General features: G+C 52.0%; 1 protein-coding gene across 2 annotated transcripts in view; it reads left to right on the top strand.

Annotated features, from left to right (window-relative positions):
• The first annotated feature begins 286 nt into the window (after positions 1-286).
• The window catches only part of USP25 (ubiquitin specific peptidase 25), a 104,904-nt gene continuing 91,607 nt past the window's right edge, over positions 287-13,583 (top strand). Inside the window, exon 1 of one of the 2 annotated variants that reach the window (XM_077294032.1) lies at positions 287-827. In XM_077294032.1, coding sequence (XP_077150147.1) covers positions 786-827 — 42 coding nt within the window. In that variant the 5' untranslated portion in view covers positions 287-785. The remainder of the gene's footprint in view (positions 828-13,583) is intronic. The other variant, XM_077294033.1, reaches the window with a different exon arrangement.

Raw genomic sequence — 13,583 nt, 5'->3', positions numbered from 1 at the left:
CCAGCATGTGCACAAATGCGGAATGCATTCAAAACTAACGGGATGCTGTTTGTAAGCGTTTCCGCAGGGGAAAATCGCGGCAAAAACGCTTAAAAAACAGATGAGCCATGTCTGAGGGACTCGTGGAGTCGGAGGTTTGGCTCTTACCGACTCCACAGCCCTGGTCTCTAGGTTTATGTGCGTGCGTTATTTCTTCCCCCCTATCCACACTGCCCGGCCAGGGACACTTGCTCCTGCGCCTCATTCTGCTCTCAGGCCTTAGAGCAGGCCCTCCTCCCCTCCAGCCGCTTTCTAGGAGGCTACTATGTGGAGTCTATGGGCAGCTCCTGTACTCGCCGCCATTCTCGTCATGTCAGTGGCCGGGCGGCCTGTCTACACGGCGGAGGCTCTCACAGGAAACGCCATAATAACCATAGAGTAGCGTGAGCGCACGGCCGCCATAGTGAGCAACGCGCAGTATCAGTGGGTGCGGGGAACGGTGAGCGCTCCGGGACGGTCGCCCCCTACTGGACATGAGCAGAACTGCACTGCTGGAGAGCGGCCGCCCCCTGCTGGACATGTGAGGAGTGGGAGTGGTGAAGCGGCCGCCGCTGGGAGACTCGGGCGGTGTCGGTGTCGGAAGCCGCAGTTGCAGCCAGCTTGGGGCGTCTATTCCCGGCTGCAGGACCCCCGCAGTGCATGGCTCATGTGCCCGCCCAGCTGTCCTGACACCCGGTCACTCTGCAGCCGCTGCCCCGTGCTCCGGATCTCAGCAGAAGCTGCGGGAGGAGGGGAGGAGCTGGGCCATGACCGTGGAGCAAAATGTCCTGCAGCAGAACTCCCAGAAGGTATGAGCCGCCCTGCTGTGTGCACAGTGCCCGGCATGCCGCCCTCACAGGCACTGCCCCGTGCACCGCCCTCATTTCCTGCTCTGCCAGTCAGTGGACCCCCCAAATTGTGTGCAGGGGGATACTGTGTGCCAGGGGCCGGCATACCGTGTGTGCCAGGGGCTAGTGTGTGCCAGGGGCCGGCATACTGTGTGTGCCAGGGCATGCACTGCTGAGCTGTGGAGCCATGTCGGGGACCTCTGTGGCTGGAGCCCACCAAAATCTGTACATATGGTACATGGTGTCCGGCCCTATGGACACTGTCAGGGTCTCTGCGGCTGGAGCCCCCTATATCTGTCCATGTGATACATGGTGTCTGGCCCTATGGACACTGTCGGGGTCTCTGCGGCTGGAGCCCCCTATATCTGTACATGTGATACATGGTGTCCGGCCCTATGGACACTGTCGGGGTCTCTGCGGCTGGAGCCCCCTATATCTGTCCATGTGATACATGGTGTCTGGCCCTATGGACACTGTCGGGGTCTCTGCGGGTGAAGCCCCCTATATCTGTAGATGTGATACATGGTGTCTGGCCCTATGGACACTGTCGGGGTCTCTGCGGGTGAAGCCCCCTATATCTGTAGATGTGATACATGGTGTCTGGCCCTATGGACACTGTTGGGGTCTCTGCGGCTGGAGCCCCCTATATCTGTACATATGATACATGGTGCCCGACCCTATGGACACTGTCGGGGTCTCTGCGGCTGGAGCCCCCTATATCTGTACATATGATACATGGTGTCTGGCCCTATGGACGCTGTCGGGGTCTCTGCGGGTGAAGCCCCCTATATCTGTACATATGATACATGGTGTCCGGCCCTATGGACACTGTCGGGGTCTCTGCGGCTGGAGCCCCCTATATCTGTACATGTGATACATGGTGTCTGGCCCTATGGACACTGTTGGGGTCTCTGCGGCTGGAGCCCCCTATATCTGTCCATGTGATACATGGTGTCTGGCCCTATGGACGCTGTTGGGGTCTCTGCAGCTGGAGCCCCCTATATCTGTCCATGTGATGTGCTGGGTGATACGTTGTTGCTGACCCCTTCGTCCTCAGTCGGCCCCTGGCTTTGGCCCTTGTGTGCTAACGATCTGTCCACCATGATGAGCGCAGGGTCTGATGTTGCAGCCCCTGGGGGTGGGGGGCTGCTCGGTGGCTGTGTGCGGTGATGGCATCGCCGGCTTCTCTGTTTACTCCAGCTCGTGGTCTAGAAGCCTAATCCTGGGGCTTGGGTGGGGCGCTGCTGTCACTCCCCGGCCTGTTTGCAAACTAATGTGAGGACTCCGGCAGCAGAAGATGGGGTCATTTACAATGGCGGGGGCGTAATAAGCGGGTGTTATACAGTGTGACGGTGACGGGGCTCACCTGACCTGTAGTTGGCACAGATTTGTGCCGTATTCTTGTAATCTCTGTATCACGGCTCTATGTGGAGGAAATGGCAGCGACTGCTTTCTCCTGTACCGTCGGCTTCTGCAAGAAATCGTAGACTGTGGAGTGCAGGGCTGGGGATTTATGGCGATTTTGGTGCGACACGTCTCGCGGCTGAGGAGCGCTGAATGCCACTAACAAGCCATGAATGGGGTTACATTGCCAGCCGCAAATCACTGCAAGTCCGAGTCGCTGTGGTTTTCTGCGACTTGTCGTGGCAAAGTGCGCCCCCCCCCCATTCACCTGCACAGCAGTGATGGCCAACAAGGATCTTTCCGTGTGACCTGTGTCCCACCCAAGTCAATATGTAGCCCCAGTGTTGGTTGACGTGCTGCTGTAAGGCCTTCTGGTAGAGGTTGGCAAAAATCCCTGACAGAAGGCATGAACGCAGCTTGGGACACCACTAAGCCCCCATAGACTTCAACGTACTCCTTGTGACTCGCATGTGACCTGCATCACCACTGATTGTTTTATTCATTTTTCAGCCAAATCGCAGCTCTTATATAAGGGCAGATGTTTAGTCATTGTGTGGTCCGAGTGCACGCTGATTCTTCTCTCTGAGCTGGGTGATGCCCTGATAGTCACTATTCCAGCTACTCACCCCGGACTGTCGCTCATGGTGGCTGGATCTGAACGCTAGCCTGTCCTGCTATATCACTGCACAGACTTGTCTCTCTGGAGTTTGGGAAAGTTGGGTGACAGCCTATTGTTGTGATGTAACGTCTTCTTTTCCAGAATGCAGAAATTCTTACTTCCCTTACTAAGTGCTATATTCGAGCTGCATAATGAGATGTTGGTGGGTTTCTGGCCCCAAACTTATTAACAAGGTCCCTTTTAAGTCTATCTATTATATCTGTCTGTTATCTATCTCATATCTTATTGTATCTATCTTCATCATAATCTCTTTGGACCCCATTATACATGGATGACAAGGATTGTGCCCACCTTCTATCATTTTCAGAAACCATACCTCTCCTGACAAGCCTCATGTTTTCTCCACAGTCTGACCCTTTCGGGGTGAATTTTATTTATTTTACTCACTTATACAGCGCCATTAGTTCCACAGCACTTTACAGACATTATCACTACTGTCCCCATTGGGGCTCACAATCTAGAGTCCCTATCAGTATGTCTTTGGAATGTGGGAGGAAACCGGAGAAAACCCACGCAAACACGGGGAGAACATAGACTCCTTGCAGATGGTGTCCTTGGTGGGATTTGAACCCAGCACCCCTGTGCTGCAGAGGAACAGTGCTGACCACTGAGCCACCATACAGTGCTAACCACTGAGCCACCAATTTGTCCATGAATGCATCCAGTCATTTACCCCTCAGTCCATGTAGCTAGTGGGCGACTGCTGCACTCTGTGGCTCTCCGTCTTGGCATATAGAGACGGGTAGTAATGGGTGATATTTCTCTTGATTACTGCGTATAACGGAAAAGCTCCAGTGGAGATTGGACCTATCAGTTCTGATTCCTCTTTATGTATATGCTATGAGACATAACGGCTAGATCCGCGTCCGCCTTGGCCACCACACTTTTTCTTGTTTTGCTATGTGTGTGTTCTGTCAGCAGACTGCCGGGTGTGATACCGGCCTTGGGCTTGTTCACATACGTCAGTATTTATACATGTTTTGTTCACTATTACTCTATAGGGCTATTCATGGGTCTGTGTTTTTGTGTACTGAGCCCGTCCATATTTTGCAGAAGTCGCCCCAAAATGACCAAGATATGGACGGTACTCGTGTGTGGTTAATTCTTCTCTGACTTGATGAATCCCAATATATACCGTATTTTTCAGACTACAAGACGCACTTTTTCCCCCCCAAAAAAGGGGGGAAAATGGGGGGTGCGTCTAATAGTCGAAATGCAGGCTTACCGCGGCGGCAGAGGTGCGGCGGCAGACGTGCGGAGATGAGGAGGAGCAGTGAGTGGGGTCCCTTTCCCCGGTGAGGTGATGCAGCAGCCCGGTAAGGAGCAGAGCCGGGTGAATCCTGTTGTCATCGGTGGTGGCGGCCATCTTCCGGGGGCCGTGCGTGCGCAGATGAAGCGCTCTGCTTCCCGGGGCTTCAGGAAAATGGCCGCGGGATGCCGCGCGTGCGCAGATGGGGATCGCGGCGGCCATTTTTCTGAAGTTCTTAGCTTCAGGAAAATGGCCGCGCGATCTCCATCTGCGCACGCGCGGCCTCCCGCGGCCATTTTCCTGAAGCCCCGGGAAGCAGAGCGCTTCATCTGCGCTCGCGCGGCCCCCGGAAGATGGCCGCCACCACCGATAACAACAGCATTCACCCGGCTCTGCTCCTTACCGGGCTGCTGCATCACCTCACCGGGGAAAGGGACCCTCTCACACCATACCTGTCACTGCGCCTCCTGATCCCAGCACCTCCTGATCCCAGCACCTCCTGATCCCAGCACCTCCTGATCCCTGCACCTCCTGATCCCTGCACCTCCTGATCCCTGCACCTCCTGATCCCTGCACCTCCTGATCCCTGCACCTCCTGATCCCTGCACCTCCTGATCCCTGCACCTCCTGATCCCTGCACCTCCTGATCCCTGCACCTCCTGATCCCTGCACCTCCTGATCCCTGCACCTCCTGATCCCTGCACCTCCTGATCCCTGCACCTCCTGATCCCTGCACCTCCTGATCCCTGCACCTCCTGATCCCTGCACCTCCTGATCCCTGCACCTCCTGATCCCTGCACCTCCTGATCCCTGCACCTCCTCATCCCAGCACCTCTGCCGGTAACCAGTGCTGCAACCCTCCCATGGACACCAGGCCGTGGCGTTGCCCACCTAAGCAGGAAGGGACCCTGCTCAGGTGCACGCCGTACCGCATCACCCCACCTCAGCCGACACCATGCCTCCTGTGACCCTGCTCTGCCACCGCCAGCCTTCAGGTAAGATACTGTAAATTCGGACAATAAGACGGACCCCCATCTTATAAAAAATCTTTTTTTCTGCAATTTTCACCCCAAATTTGGGGTGCGCCTTATGGTCCGGTGCGTCTTATAGTCCGCGAAATACGGTATATATTTTTTTAATTACACAGATGGTAATAGCTGTCACCCAAACAAACAAACAAACTATGAAAACAAATTCCGCAACCTGATGAAAAATGGTCTCTGTTTTTATCTTTTGTAGTTGACAAGGGCATGCGTCCTTAGGCAAGTACATTTTTCAGGTTGGGCCGGGCGGTGGTAGATAACGTGAGGCTGGTGCGGAACATGTGAGCTCGTAGGTTTGGCGTAGTGCGCTCACTGACTACTTGTGGATTTTATTTTTCTGTGCTCACTTCCATGCAGGTTAAAGCGAAGCAATCGGATGATTTATGCCACCCAATCCACGGGCATCACAAATCGGAGAATGACGGAGGCATCGTAAATGTGTTTCAGTCTAGAACGTTGTAGAGCTTCCCAGAAAACTTACTTTAAAACATTATTTTTTTTATAAAAAAAACAAATTTAGTCTTTCTATTTTTCTCACTGGCCACTGATGCCTTTTTAGGCTCCAAAATCATGTCCTTTCAGGAAGTGATTACAGCAGTTTCATTATCAGCAGAGGCAGGATTACAGTGATATCATAGTAACATAGTTAGCAAGGCTGAAAAAAGACATTTGTCCATCCAGTTCAGCCTATATTCTGTCAGAGTAAATCCCCAGCTCTACATCCTTCTAAAGAACCTAATAACTGTAAGATACAATATTGTTCTGCTCCAGGAAGACATCCAGGCCTCTCTTGAACCCCTCGACTGAGTTCCCCATCACCACCTCCTCAGGCAAGCAATTCCAGATTCTCACTGCCCTAACAGTAAAGAATCCTCTTCTATGTTGGTGGAAAAACTTTCTCTCCTCCAGATGCAGAGAATACCCCCTTGTGGCAGATCATCGGAGATATTTGTATTGTCCCTTTATATACTTATACATGGTTATTAGATCGCCCCTCAGTCGTCTTTTTTTCTAGACTAAATAATCCTAATTTTGCTAATCTCTCTGGGTATTGTAGTTCCCCCATCCCCGTTGTTAATTTTGTTGCCCTCCTTTGTACTCGCTCTAGTTCCATTATATCCTTCCTGAGCACCGGTGCCCAAAACTGTACACAGTACTCCATGTGCGGTCTAACCAGAGATTTGTACAGAGGCAGTATAATGCTCTCATCATGTCCAGATCTTTTAATGCAGTAACATCTCTATACGCAGCTGATGGCACAGGATCCACCAAGCATGATTGGTGGTGTCACAGCTCACCTGCTCCCCCTCAGAATGTGATCATTACACACAATCATTAGATGCTTCAATACAAAAGATAGGGTTAGGGTTTAACCATTGTGGCTTTGTACATATGTTTTCTGAAACAAAAGGAAGTTTGATTAAAAAAAAAAAACACAAAACAAAAACCCCAAGTGACCCGAGTAAAAACTGCAAGATTTAATTAAAAAAAAAAAAAAAAAGCCAAAAATGTAGAAATTACATGCAGTATAACAAACCTGATTTAAACAGCATTTTCTGATGACACATTCCCTTTTAAAACGGACAACAAGTCACGGAGGTATGTCCCCCTGGCTTCACCCTGCTTAGCTAGATTGTCAGGTTTCTGCTTATGCGCACGCAGGGAAGGAAGAGGGAGTCATGTAGAAGCCAACGGGGGGACATGTCTCTGACTAGTCTTCTGTTTTAGGGCTCGCTTACACTACCGTATACCATGGCGGAGTGCTGTGCGATGTTTTCTCTGATAGTACTCGGCCCAGTGTTTTATTATGGGGCAGCGCAGATCTGCAATTTTATTTTTTTATGCCAACAGCATGACAAAACAATCGCTGCAAGCAGCTCCGCAAATCGGAATCATACACCCTTACAAGTTTGTGTGCGAAATGTCAGACTGCACGTTGATGTCATCTGAGTGCAGTCTGCTGTACGAGAGACCATGGAGAAGTTGGAGAAATTACGTTCTCCGTCTTTTCCACACCTGTGCTGCGATTCTTTCATGGTGTATCTGATCCCACTCAGTTGACACTCGGATCACACTGTGACAGAGCTTGAGCTGAGTGTCATTAGCATAATCATCCCAACGTGAGTGAATCTACACTAGTGTGACTGAACCCTTAAAGTATTTTTTCTCTGAAACGTCGCTATGTTAACCAAGCACGATTTTCACTTATGGGAATTGTCTATAATTAAATATATAATCATCTAACTGGTTCCTTTTTTAAGGCCCATTCACACAGTTGTTTTATTGCCCGACCAGTGATACATTTTTTGCGCAGGCCTAAACAGATCCTTGGGTGGCTGCGCATCCTCATCCCACCTGGGGTGGCCGCGCATCATCCTCCTCCCCCCTTGGGTGGCCATGCATCCTCCTCCTCTCCACTTGGGTGGCTGTGCATCGTCCTCCTCTCCCCTTGGGTGGCCGTGCATCGTCCTCCTCCCCCCCTTGGGTGGCCGTGCATCGTCCTCCTCCCCCCTTGGGTGGCTGCGCATCGTCCTCCTTCCCCCTTGGGTGGCCGCGCATCGTCCTCCTCCCCCCCTTGGGTGGCCGCGCATCGTCCTCCTCCCCCCCTTGGGTGGCTGCGCATCGTCCTCCTCCCCCCTTGGGTGACCGCGCATCGTCCTCCTCCCCCCTTGGGTGACCGCGCATCGTCCTCCTCCCCCCTTGGGTGACCGCGCATCGTCCTCCTCCCCCCTTGGGTGACCGCGCATCGTCCTCCTCCCCCCTTGGGTGACCGCGCATCGTCCTCCTCCCCCCTTGGGTGACCGCGCATCGTCCTCCTCCCCCCTTGGGTGACCGCGCATCGTCCTCCTCCCCCCTTGGGTGACCGCGCATCGTCTTCCTCCCCCCTTGGGTGACCGCGCATCGTCCTCCTCCCCCCTTGGGTGACCGCGCATCGTCCTCCTCCCCCCTTGGGTGGCCGCGCATCGTCCTCCTCCCCCCTTGGGTGACCGCGCATCGTCCTCCTCCCCCCTTGGGTGACCGCGCATCGTCCTCCTCCCCCCTTGGGTGACCACGCATCGTCCTCCTCCCCCCTTGGGTGACCGCGCATCGTCCTCCTCCCCCCTTGGGTGACCGCGCATCGTCCTCCTCCCCCCTTGGGTGGCCGCGCCTCGTCCTCCCCCCTTGGGTGACCGCGCCTCGTCCTCCTCCCCCCTTGGGTGGCTGCGCATCGTCCTCCTCCCTCCTTGGGTGGCCGCGCATCGTCCTCCCCCCTTGGGTGACCGCGCCTCGTCCTCCTCCCCCCTTGGGTGGCTGCGCATCGTCCTCCTCCCCCCTTGGGTGGCTGCGCATCGTCCTCCTCCCCCCTTGGGTGGCTGCGCATCGTCCTCCTCCCCCCTTGGGTGGCTGCGCATTGTCCTCCTCCCCCCTTGGGTGGCTGCGCATCGTCCTCCTCCCCCCTTGGGTGGCTGCGCATCGTCCTCCTCCCCCCTTGGGTGGCTGCGCATCGTCCTCCTCCCCCCTTGGGTGGCTGCGCATCGTCCTCCTCCCCCCTTGGGTGGCTGCGCATCGTCCTCCTCCCCCCTTGGGTGGCTGCGCATCGTCCTCCTCCCCCCTTGGGTGGCCGCGCATCGTCCTCCTCCCCCCTTGGGTGGCCGCGCATCGTCCTCCTCCCCCCTTGGGTGGCCGCGCATCGTCCTCCTCCCCCCTTGGGTGGCCGCGCATCGTCCTCCTCCCCCTTGGGTGGCTGCGCATCGTCCTCCTCCCCCCTTGGGTGGCCGCGCATCGTCATCCTCCCCCCTTGGGTGGCCGCGCATCGTCCTCCTCCCCCCTTGGGTGGCCGCGCATCGTCCTCCTCCCCCCTTGGGTGGCCGCGCATCGTCCTCCTCCCCCTTGGGTGACCGCGCATCGTCCTCCTCCCCCCTTGGGTGACCGCGCATCGTCCTCCCCCCCCCCCCCACCTTGGGTGACCGTGCATCGTCCTCCTCCCCCCTTGGGTGGCCGCGCATCGTCCTCCCCCCTTGGGTGGCCGCGCATCGTCCTCCTCCCCCCTTGGGTGGCTGCGCATCGTCCTCCTCCCCCCTTGGGTGGCTGCGCATCGTCCTCCTCCCCCCTTGGGTGGCTGCGCATCGTCCTCCTCCCCCCTTGGGTGGCTGCGCATCGTCCTCCTCCCCCCTTGGGTGGCTGCGCATCGTCCTCCTCCCCCCTTGGGTGACCGTGCATCGTCCTCCTCCCCCCTTGGGTGGCCGCGCATCGTCCTCCCCCCTTGGGTGACCGCGCATCGTCCTCCTCCCCCCTTGGGTGGCTGCGCATCGTCCTCCTCCCCCCTTGGGTGGCCGCGCATCGTCCTCCTCCCCCCTTGGGTGGCTGCGCATCGTCCTCCTCCCCCCTTGGGTGGCTGCGCATCGTCCTCCTCCCCCCTTGGGTGGCTGCGCATCGTCCTCCTCCCACTTGGGTGGCCGTGCATCCTCCCCCCTTGGGTGGCCGCGCATCCTCCTCCTCCCCCCTTGGGTGGCCGCGCATCCTCCTCCTCCTTGGGTGGCCGCGCATCCTCCTCCTCCCCCTTGTGTATACAGAGTGGTGCTGAGGACAGTTAGGACAAGGAGGGAATAAACAGTCCTACAAATCTCTTGCTAGTTGTTGACTTCCTATAGTAATGGGATTTTTTTTTGGCTGCAAGATCAATAATGGTCAGCCCTAATTCTAAGTTCATAGTTCACCTGCTTTTGGACACATTCACACACCAATTTTTCCACGTACAAGAAAAACAGACCGATAATTATTCCGATCAGAGTTTGGTGCGAGTGTCATCTGTTTTTCCAATACTTGGAGGGAAAAAAAGTGTCTCCACATACTTCTCTTTTCTGACAGTCTGTGAAAATCACGCTGTGCTCCGATATCATCCTAGTGTGGTCTAATTTTTTTTTTTCCATTATCCATTGACTTGCATGGACATGTCTCTGATATTTTCTGCAAACCACTCGGTGCGAGGAAAAATATGGAGATGTGCGTGGCCCAATATAATATCATAGTGCTATCTGTGAAAATCGGTGTGAATGAGCCCTTAGACAGTAGTGTCCTCAGCACCGTCATGGTATTTTAGAGGCAAGTGTGTGACACTGTAATTATATGTAAAAACTGTATTCTGTATATAATGTATTTTTATGTACATGTTCATATGTAAGTTGTTTTACTTGTATGTGATGATCCCTATAAGACGCTTTCTTGCCAGGTCATTTAAAGTCACATTTTCTGGATACTGGGGCACTAAATAAAGGGATCCATATCTGTGGAATAGTGATGAGCAATTGTGCTGAAATAAGGTGTTATCTCAGCATGCTCGGGTGCTAACCGAGGGTCTTTGGTGGCTGTTCGACAGCTGCAACACATGCAGGTATTGTCTAAGAATCAGGCTATCTCTGCATGTGTTGTGGCTGCCGAACTGCCACGAGACATGCAACTGTGGGAATTCGAGCATACATTTCGAGCACACCAACGTCACTCGGTTAGCACCCGAGCATGCCGAGATAACACCTTATCGGAGCACAGTCACTCATCCCTACTCTGGGACCATATAATGCATTTACACAACAAGCAACGAAAACTTACTGGATCAGCTAGAACAAAGAAGAGCAACGATTGGCCGCTTTAGTCCTCCTTAAAGGGAAAGTAATCCGAATATGATCTATTGTTTAAATCCCTCGTGTGTGGACATCTGCTGTAAATTCTTCCTGAAACTGCAGGAAGTATGAGTCTAAAATATCCCCCCCGGACAGTGTGAAAATTGAAGGATTATGAGTTTTGAGGTTTTTTTGTAATGCAGATCATGATATGAAAAAAAAAATTGAGGATTTTTTAAAAATGTATTTATTGCTAAAACCTAATTTTCGGATTTGTTCCCTTTACATCCAGCTGGCTCCTGAGCACTATAGTATTTTGTACATCCCATTGTTCATTTGGCTTTCAGTATAAGCAATTGTTTTTTAATTTTTAAGAATTTTAAAAAGCTTGAATTTTGGGGGTTTTTGACCTAAAAAAAACTTTACTAATGCCAGCAAAAATGGCAGCTATAAAAAAAAAAATAAACTAAATGAATAACCCATATGATACAGGCATGGTTATCTTGTTTACCTTTTTTTGGCAATGGATAAATTGACATTTTTTGGAAGCCTTTTCAAGGAGAGGCTATGTGCACACGATGCAGACTTGCTGCAGATCCGCAGCGGATTTTTCCGCGCAGAAACACTGCAGATCCGCACTGTGATTTACAGTACCATGTAAATCAATGTGTAAAAAAAAAAAAAAAAAAAAAAAGTTGTGCACATGGTGCAGAAAAATCAGTGTGGAATTGCTGCGGATTTAAAAGAAGTGCATGTCACTACTTTTGTGCGGATCTGCAGCGTTTCTGCACGCCTCCATGATAGAAATCCGCAGTGGCAAAAACTGCAGAAAATCCGCGGCAAATCCGCACAAAATCCGCATAAAAACCGCGGCTGCGGATTCTGCCAGGAGATGCAGATTTTGTGCAGAAAATTCTGCACCCCATTCCGCAACGTGTGCACACAGCCTAAGACTCGAATAAGCTGCATCGCGTGTGATTATGGTCAATGTTGGACAGATGGGGCTCATTCTTGCATCTGTATTTTTTGAGATCCAGTGTTTTTCACAGATGGCACTCATACCTCCAATAATCTGACCAAGATGTCTGCCCAAAATCCTGGAGACATGATCGATATTGATCAGTGTTGGATCAAACCCGCCAATGCAAGTCTATGGGCCTGTGAAATAAATCAGTAAATTACCGTACTCTGATGCCATCTGATTTCTCATGGACTGTTCAGGCTCATGCTAACGTTCCTGCGAATCTGCCCGAGCACAGATTGCAGTGCATTGACCGGTCGTTGCTCCCCCGACCCGAACGTTGGGGATAAATATGAAGCTTTCATGCTTGGACCAGGACTCCTGGGCATTGTGGTCCATGCTCAGACTGATTTGCAAGGACGTCTACATGAGCCCTTAGGATGCAGTGGAGATAATGTTTTTCTTGCGCTGCCCTGTTGATTGCACAGTGCTTAGTTTAGTGCCGAATCCATCAGGAGCCACTTCGGAGAGATCACATGCACTTTTATATTTTTTAGTACCAGGTGTTTTCAAAACTTGAAGCGGAAGAAATTATCTGAACACTGAACACATGAACTTCGAAGTGGTTTTACAGGAGAGCCTTTCAAGTGTTTTCTAAGCAATTTTTTTAGGTGCTTATTGAAGTGGACCTGTTCCTTACAAACTCTGTGCACATATTATTTTTTTATTTTTTTTCTAAATGAGACACACTTGCTCACCAGTTGTTTAAGGTTTTGAAGATTTGATAAATAGACATTAACCCTTTCACGACATGCGCCGTACATGTACAGCGCATGCCGTGTATCCCACTATGATGTGGGCTCCGGCGCTGAGCCCGCATCAAAGTCGCGACCTGTCAGGTGTTTTGAACAGATGACATGTGCGCGCAATATTGGCGGGTGAAATCGCTATTCACCCGCCGCTATTAACCTGTTAAATGCCGCTGTCAAACGCAGACAGCGGCATTTAACTACCGCATCCGGCCGGGCGGCCGGAAATGATGTAATCGCCGACCCCTGTCACATGATCGGGGGTCGGCAATGTGTCAGGATGGTAACCATAGAGGTCCTTGAGACCTCTATGGTTACTGATGCCGGCCTGCTGTGAGCGCCACCCTGTGGTCGGCGCTCACAGCACACCTGCATTTCAGCTACATAGCAGCGATCTGATGATCGCTGCTATGTAGCTGAGCCGATCCAGTTGTGCCAGCTTCTAGCCTCCCATGGAGGCTATTGAAGCATGGCACAGGTAAAAAAAAATATGAAAAAAATATAAAAAAATATAAAAGTTTAAATCACCCCCCTTTCGCCCCATCCTAAATAAAACAATAAAAAAAAAATCAAACATACACAAATTTGGTATCGCCGCGTTCAGAATCGCCCGATCTATCAATTAAAAAAAAAAGCATTAACCTGATCGCTAAACAGCGTAGTGAGAAAAAAAATCAGAAACGCCAGAATTACGTTTTTTTGGTCGCCGCGACATTGCATTAAAATGCAATAACGGGCGATGAAAAGAACGTATCTGCGCTGAAATGGTATCATTAAAAACATCAGCTCGGCACGCAAAAAATAAGCCCTCACCCAACCCCAGATCAGATCAGATGGAGACGCTACGGGTATCGGAAAATGGCTTTTTTTTTTTTTTTAAAGCAAAGTTTTGAATTTTTTTTTCACCACCTGGATAAAAAATAAACTAGACATGCTAGGTGTCTATGAACTCGTAATGACCTAGAGAATCATAAT

The sequence above is a fragment of the Ranitomeya variabilis genome, chromosome 3 (assembly GCF_051348905.1).
Source record: "Ranitomeya variabilis isolate aRanVar5 chromosome 3, aRanVar5.hap1, whole genome shotgun sequence".
Lineage (NCBI taxonomy): Eukaryota > Metazoa > Chordata > Amphibia > Anura > Dendrobatidae > Ranitomeya > Ranitomeya variabilis.
This window is presented reverse-complemented; position numbering and strand designations above follow the sequence as displayed.